This window comes from Myotis daubentonii, chromosome 3, assembly GCF_963259705.1.
Source record: "Myotis daubentonii chromosome 3, mMyoDau2.1, whole genome shotgun sequence".
Taxonomy (NCBI): domain Eukaryota; kingdom Metazoa; phylum Chordata; class Mammalia; order Chiroptera; family Vespertilionidae; genus Myotis; species Myotis daubentonii.
This window is the reverse complement of record NC_081842.1, coordinates 9,963,482-9,985,962: the sequence shown is the minus strand read 5'-3', so window position 1 is coordinate 9,985,962 and position 22,481 is coordinate 9,963,482. Positions and strand designations below refer to the sequence as shown.

At 47.3% G+C, this 22,481-nt stretch overlaps 1 protein-coding gene across 13 annotated transcripts in view; it reads right to left on the bottom strand.

The window, feature by feature from the left end:
- Positions 1–21,967, bottom strand: part of PCNT (pericentrin) — a 92,423-nt gene extending 70,456 nt beyond the window's left edge. For 7 of the 13 annotated variants that reach the window (XM_059686730.1, XM_059686737.1, XM_059686736.1 and 4 more), the window contains exons 1-10: positions 21,782–21,966; positions 18,603–18,806; positions 12,460–12,555; positions 11,005–11,124; positions 10,338–10,593; positions 7,746–7,801; positions 6,398–6,572; positions 5,700–5,836; positions 4,014–4,125; positions 1,808–2,051 (exon numbers count right to left, since the gene is read on the bottom strand). In XM_059686730.1, the coding sequence (XP_059542713.1) occupies positions 1,808–2,051; positions 4,014–4,125; positions 5,700–5,836; positions 6,398–6,572; positions 7,746–7,801; positions 10,338–10,593; positions 11,005–11,124; positions 12,460–12,555; positions 18,603–18,806; positions 21,782–21,838 (1,457 nt within the window). In that variant the 5' untranslated portion in view covers positions 21,839–21,966. Of the gene's footprint in view, positions 1–1,807; positions 2,052–4,013; positions 4,126–5,699; positions 5,837–6,397; positions 6,573–7,745; positions 7,802–10,337; positions 10,594–11,004; positions 11,125–12,459; positions 12,556–18,602; positions 18,807–21,781 lie in introns of those variants that run through there. The other 6 variants (XM_059686741.1, XM_059686740.1, XM_059686743.1 and 3 more) reach the window with 4 other exon arrangements.
- Between the last annotated feature and the right edge of the window lie 514 nt (positions 21,968–22,481).

Below are 22,481 nucleotides of genomic sequence, written 5' to 3'. Positions count from 1 at the left end.
AAAAGAAAAAAAAAGAAAAAAAGGAGCGATTGGGAGCTTCAGTCACCAGCCAGCCTGAAAACAGCCCTCAGCTCCTCACCCAGACTGGCCAGGCACCCCAGTGGGGACCCCCACCCTGAAGGGTGTGTGACCAGCTGCAAACAGCCATCATCCCCTCACCCAGGCTGGCCAGGCACCCCAGTGGGGACCCCCACCCTGATCCAGGACACCCTTCAGGGCAAACCAGCCGGCTCCCACCCTGCATCAGGCCTCTATTCTATATAGTAAAAGGGTAATATGCCTCCCAGCACCGGGATCAGCAGAGCCGAGAGGCCTCCCGGCACCGCGATCAGTGTGACAGGGGGCAGCGCCCAAACCCCCTGATCGCCCTGCGGCTCTGTGTGTGACAAGGGGTGGGCCCACAACCTCCCTATCGGCCCTGCTCTGTTCGTGACAGGGGAAGGCGCCCCAACCCCCTGATCGGCCCTGCTCTGTGCCTGATACGGGGAGCCCCCCAACCCCATGATTGCCCTGCGGCTCTGTGTGTGACAAGGTGCGGCTCCCCAACCCCCTGATTGGCCCTGCTCTGTGGGTGATAGAAGGCAGCACCCCAAACCCCTGATCCGCCCTGCTCTGTGTGTGACAGGGGGCGGTGCCCCAACTCCCCTATCGGCCCTACTCTGTGAGTGACAGGGGGGAGCTCCTCAACCGCCTGATCGGCCCTGCTCTGTGCATGACACGGGGGAGCTCCCCAACCCCCCTGATGGGCCCTGCTCTGTGCGTGACAGGGGGCAGCGCCCCAACCCCCTGATTGGCCCTGCTCTGTGCGTGACAGGGGGTGGCGCCGCAACCTCCCATCGACCCTGCCTTGAGTGTGACAGGGGGCGGTGCCTCAACCCCCTAATCGGCCCTACCCTGAACGTGACTGAGGGTGGCATCGCAACCTCCCAATCCGCCCTGCTCTGTGCATGACAGGGGGCGGCGCCCCAACTCCCCAATCGGCCCTGCTCTGAGCCCGACCAAGGGCTGCACCTAGGGATTGGGCCTGCCCTCTGCCACCCGGGAGCAGGCCTAAGCCAGCAGGTCGTTATCTCCCGAGGGGTCCCAGGCCGGGCTGAGGGACCCCTCCTCCCCCCGGAGTGCACAAATTTTTGTGCACCGGGCCTCTAGTCCTATATAATAAAAGGGTAATATGCAAATTGACCCTAAAGGCAGAATGACTGGTGGCTATGACATGCACTGACCACCAGGGGGCAGATGTTCAACACAGGATCTACCCCCTGGTGGTCAGTGCACTCCCACAGGGGGAGCTCCGCTCAGCCACAAGCCCGGCTGACAGCTGCAAGCGCAACAGCAGTGACAGGAGCCTCTCCCACCTCCTCCACAGCAGTAAGGATGTCTGACTGATGGCTTAGGCCCGCTCCCCTGGGGAATGGGCCAAGCTGGCAGGTGGACATCCCCCGAGGGGTCCCGGACTGCAAGAGGGCACATGCCGGGCTGAGGGACACCCCCCTCCCCTGCAAGTACACAAATTTTCATGCACCAGGCCTCTAGTTGAAGAATAAAGGAAGATAAAACTGTGGAAATATTAAAACTAGACTGTCAGAGAGACAAAGTCTTGTGCCTTTTCCTTGGGAAAGGCAATGTCTCTCAAGTGTAATGTCAGGGCAGCTGTAATCAACTTTCATGACACATATACACTTATTGTACTTTGGTGTTTGAAGGGAAGCTCAAAAAAAAAAAAATACACCCATAAACTAGATTTCGGTTTTAGCTCAAGGTTCCCATATTTCAAATACATATTCAAGGTAAAAACTGATTTATTTACCTGATCTCCGCAGACTCCAGAAGAGAGTCTTCCCTCACCTCCTGCAGCCGCTGCTGTAACAGAGTCAGGCCTTCCTGGTAATTTTTTTCAGCATCCCTCAATTTCTTTTCAAAGTAAAGTCTCAGCTGCTCCAGTTCTGACTCATGCTCAGTTTTCTCCCGTTGCTGCTGCTGCTCAAAGTCTCGCTGCAGGTGTTCTAATTCTTCCACGTGAGACGCTCGAGCCAGGAGCTGCTCACGTAAGTCTTTTTTTTTTTTTTAAATATATTTTATTGATTTTCCACAGAGAGAAAGGGAGAGAGATAGAGAGTTAGAAACATCAATGAGAGAGAAACATCGACCAGCTGCCTCCTGCACATCCCCTACTGGGGACGTGCCCGCAACCCCAGGCACATGCCCTTGACCGGAATCGAACCCGGGACCTTTCAGTCCGCAGGCCGACGCTCTATCCACTGAGCCAAACCGGTTTCGGCACGTAAGTCTTTAATGAGATGAAATTACACGATCACCTTAAACAGAAACACTTGGGAAAAACCGGGAGCTACTGAAGGTCCTGGTACAGGGGGCCGAATTCTAAAGGCCCCCTATCCCAGAACCTGTGACTGGCTAATGTGACACAGGAGGATGACCTGTGTGCGCAGCGAGATGACCAGCTACCTCAGTGTTCTCAGGCTGGAGGGAGAAGCCAAAGAGACTAAACATGTGAGAAGCATCCCATGTGCTGCTGAACTCTGAAGATGGAGGGGCTGCACAAGGAGGAATAGGGGCAGCCTCTGGAAGCTTTGAGTGGTGGCTGACAGCCAGCAACAACCCAGGACCTGTCATACAGCCACAGGGACTAGATTCTGCCATACCTGAGTGAGCCAGGTCAAGGGATAGCCCAGCAACTCAATTTCGGCTGTGGGTGACCCTGGGCAGAAAGCCCAGCCACGCTGCCAGAGACCTTTGACCCACAAATCTTCAAGCTAAGAAGTGGTTTGAGCCAACAAGTCTGTGATATTTTGTTAACGGCAACAGTAACACAGACCAGAAGAGAATGTGTCACTGTTGTTTTGATCAAGAGAAGGCTGCCAGCTGGTCAACAATAAGTAATCAGCTTTCAAATAATATAACAAATAATTCATTATCCCAGAGATTTCAAAATCAGAGTTCCCTGTGAGGGTCCTTACATGCAAGGGTAAAGACTTCCAGTAAACATGCTAGAGGTGGAACACGTGTGTGAAAGCATGCATGAAGTCATGTACACATTAAGTCCACCAGTGCCACCTGTGGCCTCCATCAATGACACACAGACCAGAAGGAAAGACTGAGTGATGGGTTGACAGGGTGAGGGGTGACAGAGACACAGTCTTATTCACCACCATGCAGCAGACAGGCTGTTTCTAATCCTTTCTCCTAACTCTGGTCTTTGTTCCCAATAACACTCACCCAGTAAGGACAATCACTAGTTTAAAAGGCTCACTCTGGAGATTAGCAGCAGAAAAGCACACATCTGTGTTTCCCCCATTGTATCTCATGACCTCCCCCATCTGAAGGTGCTGCTAGGGAGCAGAGGCCGCTCTGACATGATTCTGTAAGGCAGTGGTTCTCAACCTTCTGGCCCTTTAAAACAGTTCATGTTGTGACCCAACTATAAAATTATTTTCGTTGCTACTTTAAAACTGTAATGTTGCTACTGTTATGAATCTTAATGTAAATATCTGATATGCAGGATGGTCTTAGGCGACCCCTGTGAAAGGGTCGTTCCACCGCCAAAGGGGACAGGTTGAGAACCGCTGCTGTAAGAGGACCCAGGTGAGCTACGCTCAGTAATGGTGGCTGCAGTTACCGGGCCTGGAGACTCGGGATCACCACCCTCCAACACCAGAGGTTGGGGCAATGGGAGTCTACACCAGGTGAGCTCATGGGATCCACAGAGAAGGCACACCTGCGACCCCAGATGCCAGCAGCTTCTAATCTAGACAAAAGCACGCACACTCAACAGGTGTCTGACATCAACACAAGCAAACACTCATGAATAGGCAGCTCGCTTAGCATGAAACCAAGGCTCCCACCAACAAGCAAACTCCACACACCCATGTTCAGGAAGTACACAAATCACTCTTTGCACTCGCTACAGTTGCTACATCCTCATTTCAGGGTCCCACAATTAAAAACCCACAGCTTCAGCTTTTGAGACTCTGAATCCTCAACGTGAAACTCCTCACCACTCAGTTCCTGTCTGTCAGTCCTCGTGGACTCAAGCTGGGACCACAGGCGCCTGACTTCCTCTTGTGAGTGAGCCTTCAGCTCTTCATAAGATGCTTGAAGGTTCTCCAACTAGAAAAGGAAGGCGACAGTGAGACTCTGACCGAGAGTGAGCCCGAGACTGACAGGCATGAGAGAGCACATGAGTAAAAGCTCAAATCCCAAACATCCAGCCTAGAGAACACCAGCAATGGCGGCACCAGAGAAAAACTATGGTTCACCATGTTTAAAGGCGCCATTTCCCAATCGCAGTCCTATGAGCGCCTGGTATTTCTCTCACAGATCACCTGCTCAGGCCCTTGCCTTTTTCCCTGCAGAGACCACCACTTCTCACTGACCAAGGACGAGACTTTCTCTGTTGCCCTCTAAGTCAGGGGAGGGCCAATGGGTGGGTGTTCAGGGACTGGGCCCCATGAGGAGGGTGCACAGGCTCCCTCCCAGGCTGCCAACTGGCACTGACCACATGACTCAATCTCCCAAGAGGTCCCCCCGTTGTCAACTTTAACGTGCTCTGCACAGGGGCCTTTCCTTCTCATTAGTGATCACAGACCTCCCTCATCCCGTGGTACGTTTGGGTTTTCTCTGCATTTCTTGTTCAACATTCCTGGAAAGCAGCTTCTTTCAGGGCGAACAAAGCTAGCACACCAAACCTGTGCTATATGCCAGCCACAGAGAGAGAGAGAGAGAGAGAGAGAGAGAGAGAGAGAGAGAGAGAGAGAGAGAGAGAGAGAGAGAGGAGAGAACCAACAAAGCTGGGAACAGCTCCAACCAGCTTATGCACGGAGGCTCAGGGTCAGCATGTTCAGTCAGCCTGAGAGAGGGCAGCGCTGGCCCAGAGGCCCCTGTAGCCTTTTCTCATCCAAGGCACAGGACAGAAGGTAACCTCCCGTCATCTCTTTCTCATCAAGAAAGTGATGTGTACGCCAGCCTGGCCCTGGCTCTGCCTGGCCATCATGGCCTCAGTCTGGAGGAGAGGAGGTGGGAGTGTGTGTGAGAGCTGCAGGGGACAGAGATACAGGCTCCTCCTGGGCTTGACCTCCTCCCCCTCCTCATCTGTAAACCCATGCACAGGCCATGACTGACTCCATCCCTGGCTTACTTTCTTTTTAATTTCCTGAACCAATGCTTGGGGGCATTGCTTGCTTCTTGGGTTCAGTGACAGAAATACTTCAGGTCTCAGTAGATCTGGCCACATCGCCCCCATCCTGATATGCAGTGTTTCATTGGAAAGAGTTTTGAATACATAAGCAGCAGGAATGTTTCTGCTCTTTTCTTAGAAATGTCTTTATTGAATTGTGGTCACAGCATACGGCCCTCCACCCCTATTACCTGAAGTCTGTAAGCATCTCAGGGGGACTTGTAGAGAATGTGAATTCTCTGTATCTAAGGCTGAACATATAACTGTCAAATCAACCTTATAGACTCTGTACCTCACCTACCAGCTCCAGCAAATACTGACAATTGTCTTTTTTTTTTTTTTTTATTGCTTAAAGTATTACAAAGGGTATTACATATGTATCCATTTTATCCCCCCGCCCTAGACAGTCCCCTAGCCTGACAATTGTCTTAAATTAGTACTTAAACAAATAACAGAATATGAAACGATCTCCATCTTAAACCTTCCAAGTAATTAAATAATCGCCTACCTCCAGCTGTTTTTCTCTTTCCTTCTCTCTGACTCTCAGGTCCAGGTCCTCCGCGTGCCGGCAGCGCTCAGACTGCAGGTCTTCCTGGAGCTTCTTCACAGCAGCATCATGCTGAGCCTGCAGAGCCTGGAGGGACACTGAGGAGCAGAGACGCTCAGTTTACAACGGCACAATCTCCTTCCTCGGCAGTACCATCAGCCAGCCCGTCGCAGTGGTAATGACAGTTAGCACTAGGAGGGCCACCTCCCACTCAAGGCCCCCAGGCTCCTTGCAGGCCCCTTCTCAGCACCACTGCTCCCCTCAGGAGGGAGGGAGGGAGGGGTCCAGGCCAGCTGACCAGCACACAGCTGTTCTGGCAGGTCGGGTAATAGGCAACAACCTCCATAAAAAATGAACAATCCCAATACTACTGTTTGGGTAGCAATATAATAATGAAACATGCAAAAACTATCTCTGAAACGTAAGTTTCAAGAAGGTTTAGGGAACTTGTAGTCAACAAGGGGAGACCCCACAGCTGACTGTCCTGAGGCAGCCCTGCACCTCTGTCAGCTGGGGGTGTCACAAGCACTGTTATCTGGCATTTAAATACAAACAGTTCATATTCACCACAAATCTGGCGAATCATGGTGTTTATTCCAGAATTTCACAGGAAAATTTGGTCCCCCTGTAAGACCTGCTCATCTTAATTAAATACTCACATTCTGCCTGATTTTTGGCTTGAAAAATCTTCTCCAGCTCAGTTTTCTGTTCTGCCAATTCTTTCTTAAACTGGCTTTGTAAATTCTCCAATTCTGACTGATGCTTTGCAGATAATTCTTTGCGTAGGCTTTCTAAGCATAAATCTCTTTCAGACTCCCAGTCTTGCTTCAGGGTCTAATTTAAATAAGGAAAAGGGAGAGTATAACCAATAATTGATTACCTGTCATAAAAAATTTTAAATCCTAAGTTTGAAAACTAGGAAGTCACTCCCTGCCTAGACCAGACTGTCACCATAGGAAACCAGCTCTGAATGTAAGGACCAGAAGTATCCACAAGGCAAACTGCAAATGAAAGGAAACAAGGCCCACCCGCCAGAAACAGGACACACAGCACAGGTGTGTGGTCACTCTCAGAGATTCATGTGTCTGCCCCCACAAAGACCTGGGGGGCAGGATGCTACAATGATGTTAATGACATCTGTGGGAGGGCCAGGCTATGTGCCAGGTGCCCTGAGGAACAAGTCCCCACTATCCAGCCTAGGGGGTACGGGTTGGGGCACAGGCCTCCAACCCAGGACAACCATATTCCACCGGTGCCTGACCAGAGCAACCAAGACAGAAATGCCCACGTGCCCCAATGTCACATATCTAACATCACCCATGTTCCCTGATGTCACCCATTTCCTCTGCCGTCATCAGTGCCAATGGCCCCTCCACAAATGTAGCTTTCAGAAGGGGAGACATTATGAGAATCAGAAATTCCAGTGAGAGACTGCCTCAGAAAAGAGCTAATTCTGTTATCCTCTAAAACATAACTCTGTCTCAAAAAATGGGGTGTGAGATGGAACAGCAGGACAGTAATGGCCATGCCAGTGCAGTCAGCACTGTGAACAGAGCAAATCATGGTGCACGCAAGGTAGACACCCATGAGTCACTGCTTTGCCCTTGAGGCACAGCTCTTCCCTGAGGTTCCCTGCAGCGTCCCAGAACCCACATTGCCCACATCTCAACTGCCGCAGTCCACACCTCCCTGCGTGAGGACAGAGGTCTGTGTCCAAAGCACAGCAAGGGCCAGGACACAGCAACCACTCAGAAAACCAAACTTGGGATGGAAGAGCCTCATGTTACACACATTGTTCTGACAAAATCAACTTGTAAAAATAAAAGACCACTTTGCCTCTGAAAGAAAACAAAATACACCTAGACCAACACAGCCCACTAAAGCTCTGACTGGGTTTGTTTAATATCAAGGTGAGGGAGGGGCATTTCTGTGGGGATTTTGAGTGGAGGGGTCAACCTGATGGGATGGGCAGAAAAGGGAAATCATGCACACACAGAATACAGATACCTCTATTATCTGGACATTTCTCTCCATTTCTGATTGTAACTTCTCCTTCAGCTCAGCTGCAAGAAAAACATAAAAAGTCGTTCAGATCACTGAGCCTCGGGTTATTCCACAATCTGACACCGAGGAGATAAGGGGCTCCTGGCTCTTGCGGGCTGCTCCACGGGCACCCACCAGCGTCAACAGAAGAGGAGGCATCTGTGAGGGAGGAAGAGTGTGATGATGTCTGGTTTAATTAACAAATCATATGCATGCCCAAACCAAGGAGCGCAAGATTTACACCCAGCAGGACAGTCTGAAATGAGCGGGCAAGGCTGGCTGCAGACTGCATAGTCACTGAGAGCCTTGAACCCACTCTTCCTCTGGTAATGGGACCTGTCTGCTCCGCACCAAGCCAGATTCCAGGCTAGGTGCCGGAAGAAAGATAAAGATGTTCTAGGACCCAACAACTCCCAACCCTGAGAGGGAAGAAGCACAAGAAAAGAGGAGTAAGTGCTGGGAGGTGGAGGAGGAAGACGGGACTGGACCCATGGGCACAGCCAAGTTAGCACGGAGATGTGGGTGCACACCTGGAGATCAGGGTGCCAGGTAGAGATGGCAGGAGCCTCAGGAAAGGGCCAGGGTAGAACTGTGGAGAGGGGGTGCCATATGTGCTCCGTGAGGGTAGCCTCAGCAAGTACAGAATTAAGGCAAAGGGCCAGGAGCCACACTGAAGGCCATGTCATGGCAGAACATCATAAAACAGAGGTCAGACGTGGGCCTCTTTATAGACCTGCTCTTGGATGCCATGAAAAAGAAGAGAAAACATCTTTGGGAGAGGCCTAAGGCAGAGCATGTTTCATATTTTAAAACCCTGGCCAGTGTAGCTTAGTTGGTTGAATGTCATCCTATGCACTAAGAAGTTGCCAGTTCGATTCCTGGCAGGGCACATGCCCAGGTTGGGGGTTCAATCCCTGGATGAGGTGCATACAGAAGGCAACCTATGTTTCTCTCTCACATCAATGTTTCTTTCCCTCTCTCTCTCTGTCTGTCCCTCTCTCAAATCAATAAAAAGATATTTATAAAAGGAAATGGAAAAAAAAGAAAAATCACTAAAAAAATACATATACATACACATATACACAGGGATATATACACACACACACACACACACATATACCTGCATCATTTTATATATATACACACACTATAAATACATCATTTTATTTCCATATACATACATATGGGAGTAAAATGAGGTGTTTGCATTTGCTTGAATCTAGATCAGTGGTTCTCAACCTTCTGGCCCTTTAAATACAGTTCCTCATGTTGTGACCCAACCATAAAATTATTTTTGTTGCTACTTCATAACTGTAATGTTGCTACTGTTATGAATCGTAATGTAAACATCTGATATGCAGGATGGTCTTAGGCGACCCCTGTGAAAGGGTCCTTTGACCGCCAAAGGGGTCGCGACCCACAGGTTGAGAACCGCTGAGAAGACACAGAGACAGCACTACAAGAACCTGAGAAGAGCCCGGCCCATGTGGCTCGGTGGTTGAGCATAGAGTAGGAACCAGGAGGTCACAGTTCGATTCCCGGTCAGGGAACATACACAGGTTGTGGGCTCGCTCCCCAGTAGGGGGTGTGCAGGGGGCAGCCAATCCATGATTCTCTCTCATCATTGATGTTTCTATCTCTCTCTCTCCCTGCCTCTCTGAAATCAATTAAAAAATATATTTAAAAAGGAACCTGAGAAAAGACCCAGAAAGAAAAGGACTTCTCAACACACCTGGAGCCAGCATGCTGCTTTTTCATTCCAAATGAAAAACCCAGCAAAAGGGCAGATAATCAGGTGCTCACATCAGCAGGAAAGTGGGATGACTGCCAGGGATGTGGGATTCCTTTTTGGGTGACAAATATTCTAATCGCAGACAGTAATGATGTCTGCATAACTCTGACACACTCAAAGCCACCGACATGTACACTTTAAATTGGTGAATTGTGTGGTATGAGAATTACTGCTCAGTAAAGCTATTATTTAAAACACGTTTACAAAAAGTGTGACTAACAAAAAAAATTAAAATTAGAACACAAAAGTATATTTTAGACATAAGCTCAGTCTAGGCTAGAGAATCAGGAGATAAAGAGGCTTCTGGGCTGCCCATCAGGAACACCGGGGCCCCACTGGGCACAGAAGAGTCTGAGGATGAGGGAGTCTGCGTCTAGGAGCATCTGGTCGGGCTGGATAAAACATGGCCACAGACACAGTCCTATCAACGATGCAGATGTAGAAACCTCAAGCATGTAAGCAAAACACCTCCAACGACATCATTTCAAAAGTTAACAGAAGCCCATTGAAGAACTGGAAAGAGGCAAAGGGACAGAGAGCAGGATAAAGATATGCAGAACTGGACGCACAACCACCAGCCAGGAGGTAAACAAGGGCCCAGCGATGGTCAAGGGCAGGTGCCCACACATGGAACACACCACACAGCTCCCACATGGACAGGAAGATCAGAGCATGAATGTCTCACCTTGGAGGCGCCTCTGATAGGGTCACCTGCTTCCCCAAATACCAGAAATGAAAGCCCATGCCTGCCCCCACACACATACCTGTCTCACGGCTGCACCGCAGTGCCGCCTCCTCCCGCTCACGTGCATGCTGCTCCCTAACAAGCTCCAGCTCCAGCAGCTGGCGGTTCTGCAGCAGGGCCAGCTCCTGGGCATGCCGGCCATTAAGCATGTCCCGCAATTCCATCAGTGCCGTCTCCTTCTCCCTCTGCAGGTTGGCCTGCGTCAGCTCCAGCTGAGCTGTGTGCATGTTGCTCAGACTCAAGCGCAACGCCTCCAGCTCCAGGGGCGGCATTGGCTGCAAGGAGAGAGGCGGTGCTGCGGTGGCACTGGGGAAGCAGCGCTAGCTTAAGATGTGGTTGGACAGCTGCTCAAGGGTGTCGGATGTTCCTGACTGACCAGGGCTTCTTGTCCCTCAATGCCCAACACCTCTGTGTATAAGGAGTATGACTGATCACTGATAGGGAAGTACGGGCTGTGCAATGTGTGTGTCCCTGGCACCCGACCCAAATTGCTGCCACCAGATGCCCAAGTGTGTTCCTCTATTTTCAGTGGCTTCGCATAAGACGTGAAAACAAAACAAACCAGAAGAGTAGACACAGTAAGCCTGCAGTGCACATCCATCCACTGTGACAAATCTCTCCTACCTGCCAACCTCCCAGATCCCAAACCCACTGGGTCGTGGTCTGAGTGACAGCATCTGAGTCACCTGGGTCTGCAGCTGTACCTGCTGCATCTCTGTGGGCACTGACCACTGCTCCCTGTCAGTCTCATCTTCATGTCGGCTCATCAGTTCAGCAATTTCAGGTTTACATTCTTGTTCACACTCCTGAGGAAGGAGAGCAAGAGATGTGACCCAAAGAATTCAGTCACAAAAAATAACGATGCTATACCAGAGAGAACGGAAAACATACATCCTTGTTAAAACATGCCCATGAGTGTTCGCAGCAACACTATTCACAACCGCCAAAAGGTAGAAGCAACTCAGTGTCCACTGATGGATGACCTGATAAACAAATGTGGTGCACCCACACACGGGATGTCACCAGCTACAAAAAGTAGTGATGTAGGACACATTACATCACTGATAAATTGAGAAACACATTCAGTAAAAAAAAAACAGACACACCCACAGGTCCATTTGCAGGAAAAGTCCAGAACAGGCAATCCACAGACAGAAAGTAGACTATTGGTTGCCAAGGGCTGGGGAAGAAGTAGGGAGTGATGGATAACGGGGAAAGGTTTCCTTTTGGGGTAACAAAAATGTTCTGGAATTAACTGTGATGGATTCACAAGCTACTGAATGTAATAAAAGTCACTAAAAATGGTGAATTTTATGTTATGCAAATTACATCTCAATAAAAATAATCATAAAAGAATATACAACCTGTTGGAGTAGCTTAGTATAAAGTTGAAACTTCAAACAGAGGCTGCAGGTATTATTATTGGGTGAGCAGAGCTTGTGTACCCCTCGATCATTGTGGCAGAAACTGGGACATTAAGACTGATCGCAAGCCCGCCCTCCCGACACACTCTGAGTCCAAGACTGCCTCATAGGGCCATGGTGGAGACCGGATACACACAGCTGACCATGTGAGACAGGGAAGCACTCTGAGGGAAAACATCAGTATGTTATTGCTATCCTCCATGCATGAAAGATGAACTTCTCTCTTTAACATCTAGGAGAAAGGCCAAAGGTCACAGGAGGACCGAATTGGGCTCCATCAGAAAGTCTGGAGAGACCTTCCATGCGGGGGCAGCATTAAGGACCTGAGACCTGCCCTAGCTGGTTTGCTCAGTGGATAGAGCATCGGCCTGTGGACTGAAGGGTCCTGGGTTCAATTCCGGTCAAGGGCACATGCCTGGGTTGCAGCTCGATCCCCAGTAGGGGACGTGCAGGAGGCAGCCAATCAATGATCCTCTCTCATCATTGATGTTTCTCTCCCTTTCCTTTCCTCTCTGAAATCAATAAAAATACATTAAATAAAAAAAAGGCCTGAGTCCTGCAGGGGCAGCTCTGCCTCAAGCCTCTGTGCCCCAGTTTCCACTTTGAGAGAGAAGGTTCTTAAAAGACTGAGTTCTCTCTCTGATTTAGGTTTCTACAACAGGGAGAAGTCTTCTGACAAGGAACACACCTTAACAAGAGAACCCTGAAGATGCATACCTTTGTGAGGACCCCAGGCTGTTCTGAACCGTCCCCATCCAGCTTCTGCCAGAGCTGCTCTGAGTCCTCTGTACTTGCTCCATCAGGGTTCTCCAGCTAAGAGGGGAAGGGCCACAGAAGAACAGTTACTCTAATGACCATGACCACGGCTGCAGCCTCAGGCCCTCTCAGCCCCTCCACCTGCCAGCCATACTGACCCCACCCCACCTGTTCAGAATCTGCACTCTCCTCCTAAACCATTCTCAGGTCTCAATACTTTTTATGCAACTCATTTACCTAATGCTGCTGCTGCCCCTCTTTCTTATGAATTTTGCTTCTTTAAATATTTTCACTGTGTATTTGACACCTAAATTACTAAATTTTAGTTTCTCAACAAATTCTAGTCTTTCAGACTCATGCACTTAATTTTAATTTCCAAGCTCTTAATTTTATATAAGTACAAATATTTTATCTTCAAGATCTCCCCTTTTTATATAGAATTTTCCCTTAATAATTTGTAGAAATAATAAATGAAGGTAAAAAAAATAGAAAACTGTTTAAAAATGTTAATTTATTATTTTTTAAATAATAAATCCATTAAATAATAACATGTTTATGAACATTTTTCCCAAAAATTAGACATAATTTTAGAAAAAATATAAAACTTTTCATTTAAAATAAGACTTCTTGGAGGATCAAAACTGGCAGCAGAATAAGTGGATGCTGCACGGACATGCTCCCAGGAATAAATTGGAATTACAACTAAAATACAGAAAACTTCCTGAATAATCAATGGAAAACTCAAAGGAGAAAATCCTAATACCCAAAGACTGAAAGTGGAGACCGCATAGAGCAGCGGTTCTCAACCTGTGGGTCGCGACCCCTTTGGGGGTCGAACAACCCTTTCAGAGGGGTCGCCTAAGACCATCGGAAAACACAGACATAATTACATATTGTTTTTGTGATTAATCACTATGCTTTAATTATGTTCAATTTGTAACAATGAAAATACATCCTGCATATCAGATATTTACATTACGATTCATAACAGTAGCAAAATAACAATTATGAAGTAGCAACGAAAATAATTTTATGGTTGGGGGTCACCACAACTTGAGGAACTGTATTAAAGGGTTGCGGCATTAGGAAGGTTGAGAACCACTGGCATAGAGACTGGTAGGAGGTGCAGAGGTGCAAAAGGGCTGGCTGGGCGCCCACCAACAGCAACTGAAGTCCCGGAGAGATATCTCAGCTGTGGGAAGTTGCCACTGAGAACTCTGGGATCTAATCCCCAAGTTGGGCCTCTCACCAGAAAGCATCAAAACTGAGAAGGGTACCCACATAACATCTGGCTGTGAAAAGCAGCAGGGTGCTGTCTGCCAGAAAAAAACAAGGAAAGAGAGGTTCCAAAGATCAGATGGATTTAATTGACATTTATAGAACATATCACCCCAACACAACAGAATATACATTCTTCTCAAGTGCACATGGATCATTCACAAAAATAGACCCCATGTTAGGACACAAAACGAGTCTCTACAAAGTGCACATGGATCATTCACAAAGATAGACCACATGTCAGGACACAAAACGAGCCTCTACAAGTTCAAGAAGATTGATATCATATCAAGCATCTTCTCAGATCACAGTGGAATGAAATTAGAAGTCAACTACAGTAAAAACATTCAAACACATGGAGGCTAAGTAGCACGTTATTAAACAATGAATGGATTACCAACGAGATCAAGAAAGAAATCAAAAACTTCCTGGAAACAAATGAAAATGAACACACAACAACCCAAAATCTCTGGGACATAGCAAAAGCAGTCCTGAAGGGAAATTCATACCACTACAGGCATACCTCAAGAAACAAGAAAAATCAGCAATGAACGATTTAACCCTACAACGTAAAAAACGAGAAAAAAGAACAATAAAAGCCCAGAGTAAGTAGAGGGAAATAATAAAGATTAGAGCAGAATAACATAGAGACTAAAACAAAAATAAAAATAAATAAATGAAACCAACAGCTGGTTCTTTGAAAGGATAAACAAAATTGATAAACCATTAGCCAGACACATCAAGAAACAAAGAGAGAGGACACAAATAAATAAAATCAGAAACGGAAGTCGTGAAGTAATCACTGACACCACAGAAATACAACGGATTGTAAGAAAATACTATGAACAACTCTATGCCAACAAGCTGGACAATGTGGATGAAATAGAAAAATTCCTAGAAAAATATAATCTGCCAGAACTGAATCAGGAGGAATCGGGAAACCTGAATAGGCCAATAAAAACTGATGAAATAGAATTAATCAAAAAACTCCCACCAAACAAAAGCCCAGTCCAGATGGCTTCACAGGGGAGTTTTACCAAACATTCAAAAAAGAACCAACACCTATACTCCTCAAACTATTTCAGAAAATCCAAGAGGAAGGAACACTTCCAAACTCTTTTTATGAGGCCAGCAGTATGCTAATTCCAAAACCAGATAAAGACACTACATAGAAAGAGAATTACAGGCCAGTATCCCTAATGAACATAGTTGCTAAAATCCTCAACAAAATATTAGCAAATCCCATCCAGCATTACATTAAAAAGATCATACACCATTATCAAGTAGGATTTATTCCAGGTATGCAAGGCTGGTATAATATTCGCAAATCAATAAACGTGATACATCACATAAACAAACTGAAAGACAAAAATCACACGATTGTATCAATAGATACAGAGAAAGCATTTGACAAAATCTAACACTGATTTTTGATAAAAAAAAAAAAAAACTCTCAGCAAAGTGAGAATAGAGGGAGCATATCTCAACATGATAAAGGCCATATATGACAAACCTACAGCCAACATCAGACTCAATGGGCAAAAATAAAACCATTTCCCCCTAAGAACACGAACAAAACAGGGATGCCCACTTTCACCACTCCTGTTCGACATAGTACTGGAAGTGCTAGCCATAGTGATCAGACAAGAAGAAGAAATAAAAGGCATCCAAATTGGAAAGGGAGAAGTAAAACTATCATTATTCGCAGATGACATGATACTGTACATAGAAAACCCTAAAGCAGTGATGGCGAACCTTTTGAGCTCGGCGTGTCAGCATTTTGAAAAACCCTAACTTAACTCTGGTGCCGTGTCACATATAGAAATTTTTTGATATTTGCAACCATAGTAAAACAAAGATTTATATTTTTGATATTTACTTTATATATTTAAATACCATTTAACAAAGAAAAAAATCAACCAAAAAAATGAGTTTGCGTGTCACCTCTGACACGTGTGTCATAGGTTCACCATCACTGACCTAAAGCCTCCATCAAAAAACTACTAGAATTAATAAATGAATTCGGCAATGTAGCAGGATACAAAATTAACACCCAGAAATCTATGGCTTTTTTATACACCAATAATGAACTCACAGAAGGAGAAACTAAGAAAACAATCCCATCTACCATTACAACAAAAAATTTAAGATACCTAGGAATAAACTTAACTAAGGAGGTAAAAGACCTGTACTCGGAAAACAGCAGGATGTTGAAAAAAGAGATAGAGGAAGACATAAATAAATAGAAGAAAATACCGTGTCCATTGATTGGTAGAATCAACATCATTAAAATATTCACACTACCCAAAGTAATCTATAGATTCAATGCAATCCATTTAAAATGCCAATGGCATATTTCACAGACCTAGAACAAACTCTTCAAAAATTCATCTGGAATAAAAAAAGACCCTGAATAGCCACAGCAATCCTGAGAAAGAAGAACAAAGTTGGAGGGATCACAATACCAGATAACAAAGCCAATGTTCTCAAAACTGTCTGGTACTGGCACAAGAACAGACATATAGACCAATGGAACAGAACAGAGAACCCAGAAATCGACCCAAGCCTTTATGTTCAATTAATATTTGACAAAGGAGACAAGAGCATAGAATGGAGTCAAGATAGTCTCTTCAATAAATGGTGTTGGGAAAATTGAATAGATACATGCAAAAAAATGAAACTAGACCACCAACTTAAACCATACACAAAAATAAACTCAAAATAGATGAAGGACTTAAATGTAAAACCAGAAACCATAAAAATCTTAGAAGAATCCATAGGCAGCAAAATAGCAGACATATGTCATAGCAGTATCTTCACCGATGCAGCTCCTAGGACAATGGAAACTAAGGAGAAAATAAACAAATGGGACTACATCAAAATAAAAAGGTTCACCTATCGGTTTAGCTCAGTGGATAGAGCATCAGCCTATGGACTGAAGGATCCCAGGTTCAATTCTGGTCAAGGGCACATGCCCGGGGTGCAGGCTCAATCCCCAGTAGGGGGCATGCAGGAGGCAGCCGATCAATAGTTCTCTCTCATCATTGATGTTTCTCTCCCTCTCCCTTCCTCTCTAAAATCATTTTTAAAATATTTAAAAAATAAAATAAATAAAAAGCTTCTGCACAGCAAAAGAAACCATCAACACAATAACAAGAAAGCCCACTGCATGGGAGAACATATTTACCAATGTTATCTCCGATAAGGGTTTAATCTCCAAAATTTACAGGGAACTTAACAAAAGGAAGATAAACAATCCAATAAAAAAATGAGCAAAGGACCTAAATAGACACTTTTCAAAAGACGACCTACAGAAGGCCAAGAGACATATGAAAACATGCTCCAAGTCACTAATCATCCAAGAGATGCAAATCAAAATGACAATGAAGTACCATCTCACACCTGTCAGAATGGCTATCATCAACAAATGAATAAACAACAAGTGCTGGAGGGGATGCAGAGAAAAAGGAACCCTCTTACACTGCTGGTGAGAATGCAGACTGGTTCAGCATCTGTGGAAAACAGTATGGTGTTTCCTCAAAAACTTAAAAATGGAACTGCCAATTGACCCAGTAATACCACTTCTAGGAACATATCCCAAGAAATCAGAAACACCAATCAGAAAGGATATATGCACCCCTATGTTCATAGCAGCACAATTTACCATAGCTAAGATATGGAAACAGCCTAAATGCCCATCAGCAGATGAGTGGATTAAAAAACTGTGGTACATCTACACAATGGAATACTACGCTGCTGTAAAAAAGAAGCAAAATTCCAGATTTGTAGGTAGTGTATTTGTAGGTGGTATAGGTGATAATCATCTTTTTCCCATAAGGCAGTGGTTCTCAGCCTTCTGGCTCTTTAAATAGTTCCTCATGTTGTGACCCAACCATAAAATTATTTTTGTTGCTACTTCATAACTGTAATGTTGCTACTGTTATGAATCATAATGTAAATATCTGATATGCAGAATGGTCTTAGGCAACCACAGTGAAAGGGTCGTCCGACCGCCAAAGGGGTCACGACCCACAGGTTGAGAACCACTGCCATAAGGCATGCCAAATACATCATTATTTTGCGTCAAATTCTGCCCTCAGCTGCCAGTTTTCCAGCTCATTCTAGCAAACACCTAAATCTGCACCTGCCCTATTGCAGACAGGAGGGAATACTCACAGTTCAAGGCCCCTTATTTATAAGGCATACAGGAAGAAGCTCCAAGGAGAGCCCACTTACGGTTGATCGGGAGGCCCTAGGGAAGCCACTCAGGGCCAGTATCCTCAGTACTCTCAATGCCCAAGTCCACTTCCACTCACCTGCTACACCTAACCTTTGCAGCTCTCAGGGCCTTGAGCAACAGAATGTGGTGCCTCCTCCAGCAATACCACATTTCCACACCTTCACCCCCTTCCCTTCTCTTCCCACATTCAGCAAGAGGGAAAGGACAAAGAATGACAAGTAGGTGGATTTGAAAGTACGTGAAGGAGTGTTATAGTTTAAGTATCCAAAGAAAACACCTGTTAGAGGGGATGATGCACACAGCCACACCCGATGAACTCATACTTATAAAACTTCCATCACCAAAGCAAGCACCAGTACTGGCACTCCCTTTAAGCAGTCAATCCAAAATTTCTCACAATCATACAAAGATAAAACATTAGGAGCAAAACCACAAAAATATACTCCCCCTTTTTGTAAAGTAAAATAAAACCCTCTTTCCCCGCATTTGAGAGGCAAAAACAAACCGAAGACCACCTTTTGTAAGTTACGCTAACAATAACTAAAAGATGAGCAAAATACAAAAACATAATGCTGAGAAAATTTACCTGAGCTGCTGCTGCCCCATCAGGGGTGTCACTGCATGAGGTGGCTTTGCAAACGTCCCCTCCTCCCAGGAGTCCACTGTCCTCCTTGGCTACCGGACTCTCCTCCTGGACAGGCGCATCGACAGTCGAGCTCTTCCTCTTCGCCGTCTTTTTCTTCGAATGCGCACAGTCACCTTTTGTTTTTCTCTGTCGGAAGTGAGCAAGCTGTGCAAAAATGTAGAGAAGTAGTAAAGACAAAGGTAAGTGAGAAAAATGTAACAGAACCACAAAGTCAGCAGGCTTGTGGGGAACATGAGGCTCTGGGGCTGGCTCAGTCCACTTGGCCACACCTGGCCAGATTCACGTTAACCAACAGATCTCTGTCCCCCACACACTGCCTTCATTAATACCTATGATGCCAGGATCTAAGCTCAGAATTATATCCAAAGAGTCTAGATTGAAGACTGTTAATTATGCCTGTATACAGACAAAAGAAAGCAAGACAGCCGAGTGACAGAATAGCTTTTCTAGCCACTGGAAATTTACAGGAAAATAATATTTTAAAAAGTACATCTATTTAAAAAAACTGATAGCTCAATCAAGGCATGTTTAAGGTTTAAAATCTCTCCCTTTTGCCCCCATTTCCCCCCCAACCAAGAAAATATATAGCCTAGCCAAAATTTTCTAGCCATGGATTCTGAAACCAGGTACAGAAATAGCAAATAATTAATTAAGCCAGGTCAATCTAACATCCTCCTTTATGGAATCAGATGTTCTAGTTTTCATGACACAGCTCACCAAAGCACCAGGGACTCCACAGAATGTCGCCCATCCTAAGGCACAACCCAGCTCATCCTGTCCCTCAAGTCTGGGGGTTTCAGACTGCTCACACACCCTCTCCCACTAACACCTTATTCAAAAGGTATAAGATCTAACATCAGTTTTTCACAGGGGGACATCTGTTCCTTCAAATGACAACTGTGCTCATAAGAGCAAATACATTTAACAAATGTTTGTCCACAAGTCCATGGACACAGGAAATTACACAAGCCATTCATGTGAGAAAAGCTGTCTGTCAAGGACAGACAATGCCTTCAGAACCAGCCTCATCTATTTAATTTCATTTTAACTCATTTGTTTTATGCCACACTCCATCCAAATTGCCTGCCTGCATCACAGTCCTTGTTTCTGGCCTGTGTTTGCCCAACAAGAGGCGTATTGTTTCTTCTCCAGATGAGGTTAATCACCACCCTCAATCCTCCTTCAAGCACATTTACTAGTACTCACATCTACAAACCATGGCAAGCTCGGGAACACAGTGTTAAAACTTAGGCTCACTTTCATCTCCTGTGTGTGACAGGCACAAGCAAAGGGAGCAAAAAACAGGCCACAGATCTCCCTATTCAAATCCTAGTCAGTAGTTTCACCTTCACAGGAAGCCTGAATTGGGCCACTCTGTCCTATGCCTGTTATCCTGCCATTAGACACTGCTGTCCCTGTCACTGCCTCACACCAATCACTGTGCTCTGAATGGTTTTTTTAATGTAGTGGCCCTGTGGTTTCCTCAAGGGAAGGACCTAGCAATGAATACCTCCTACTATCTAGCCCCTATGAAATCCCCACGGTTTGGCCATATCTGACCTCGAACACAGCAACTTCATGTGACTCTCCTTACTACTAGCTGGCACTGTACAGGCTCTCAGTCCTTCATTCCTGACAGAGCAGGTCACTTCCAACAGCCAGAATGGGGTGGGGCCGGAGTCACAGCCAACATGCCCAAGCCTGCTCCACTCTAACTCTGGAGCCCAGGTCTATTCAGCATGTAATGTAATCCCCACAACATGCCCCCAAAACAGTGAGTACCAGAAGGCATTTCTGTGAAAACCTCGGCAGAAGGGAAGTAATAAATGCAAGCCTGGAAACAGGACTCCAGGACCAGTGCGTTCACTTGGGCATCATCCACAACCCTAGGATACAGCACTGCCCCCAGGAGGCTCGGCAGGATGTCTGAAGCTTCTCTAGGAATTGTGGGCACTCCAGGCACCTCCATCAACTTCACCTCGGCCCAAACAGCAAGGAAGCAAGAACACAAGTTTCTAACCCTAGCTGGTTTGGCTCAGTGGCTAGTGTCAGGGTACGGACTGAAGGGTCCCAGGTTGGATTCGGGTCAAGGGCACATGTCCTGGTTGCGGGCTTGATCCCCAGTAGGGGGCAGGCAGGGGGCAGCGGATCAATGATTCTCTCTCATTGGTGTTTCTCTCTCTCCCTCTCCCTTTCTCTCTTAAATCAATAAAAATATATTAAAAAGAAAAAAAAAGAACAGGAACTTCTGGACCCCAGGAATAAACAGGAGGTCAGCGGGAGGTAGTATTCCACAATGTAAAAGGTCTTCTGGAACACCAAACGGAAACCTTTTTATATTTAAATAAAACTGCAGAATTCCAAGTAAGATGAAAATCTGCATGTAGTTTCAAATGGACGGAAGCAGCCTTGAGCCCTAGGAAACGAGCCTGTGTCTCCCAGGACTGCAAGGGAAGTCACAGGTCCTAGAAGTCCTCCAGGGAGCCTGAGCCGTGGCGAGGTGGAGCCGCAACAGGTGCAGCTGTGCACAGGTGTGCAGGGGAGCCACACATTGGCTGTCCAGGGGCATGAGGACACACGATGCGGTGAGACCGCCCTTCCCTTCACTACCCTCCACTTTCTGTTGGGGTCCGGATGTGGGCGGGCAGTGAGGGACGCGGAGCGTTTCTAAGCCACTCATGCCCGTTAGGGCGTCTCGAGACCTGGCGGAGACTACACCGCGAATCTGAGACGGACCGCCACGCCAGGCTCCCGGGAAACACGGGAGGGGGGCCGGGCAGAAACCTCCCACCCACTCGCACCGCCCCTGCCGGACCAACCACAGCCGCCACGCCCCTCGAGTCCCGGCGTGCCCTGCGCTCGGCCTCTCCGAGAGACGCCAAGCGTCCCCCGCCGCTGATTGGTGGCCCCGCGGCAGGGGCGGGGTCGGGCAGAGGGCGGCGGATTCAAGATGGCGGCGGCCAGGAGGTGGCTACCGTCCGAGTGGACGGAGAGGGCAAGAGTGCGGCGGCAGCCTCCGCCTGACCGCGTCCGCTCCTGGCTGGGTTGGTGGCGGGCCCTGGAGTCCTCCCTTAGGAGTCCACACCAGGGTAGCGGGAGGAGTCGGCGCTATCGTTTACCTTCGCTCTTCCGGCCTCCACCTTTCTGCGCCGCTGCTCCTGTTCATCTTCTTCCATCTCCCCCCAGGCCTCCTCGCGGGCCTCCCGGGAGGTGACGGAGCCGACGCGGCGCTGCCTTCGCTCTATTTACACTCCCTCCCCCTCGCCCGGGCTCTCCCTCCCCCGCGACAACTGTCACGCAGACGTGAGCCCGCCCCTCTCCGGGCCGGCTTCGCCGCCAATCAGGGGTCACATTCCTGCCCTCGCGCACGCGCGCTCAGAATGGCGCGGCAGGCGTGGAGCTCCGCCCCTGCCGCTTGCGGACCACCGATTGGCGCGGTAACGCCCCAATCAGTGGAGCGCGGTGGCCTCGACTCGCTGTGGTTGGTCGATTTTAAAGGAGCCAAGGCACCGCCTTGTCTGCGCAGTCGCTGCGCCTGCGGTCCTGCTCTGGGCACGGATGCTGAGCATTTATTTGTGTTCTGCGGAATCCCGTGTCAGCTCCTATGCCAAAGCCTTTGCTAGCGCTCCCGTCAGTTTCATCCCAATTCGTCGCTCGGTTGTTAGACGTGGACCCCTGGGGAGTTGAGACCTACCCCTAAAGCAGCCGGGGCGCTTGAGGAACCCGCTCCACCTTCCTCTTCAAGGAAGGCCGCCCACTGTCGTCTGCATCCGCTTCTAACCCGTGATCACCCAGGGAGCAGTTCCTAGAGCACAGCCC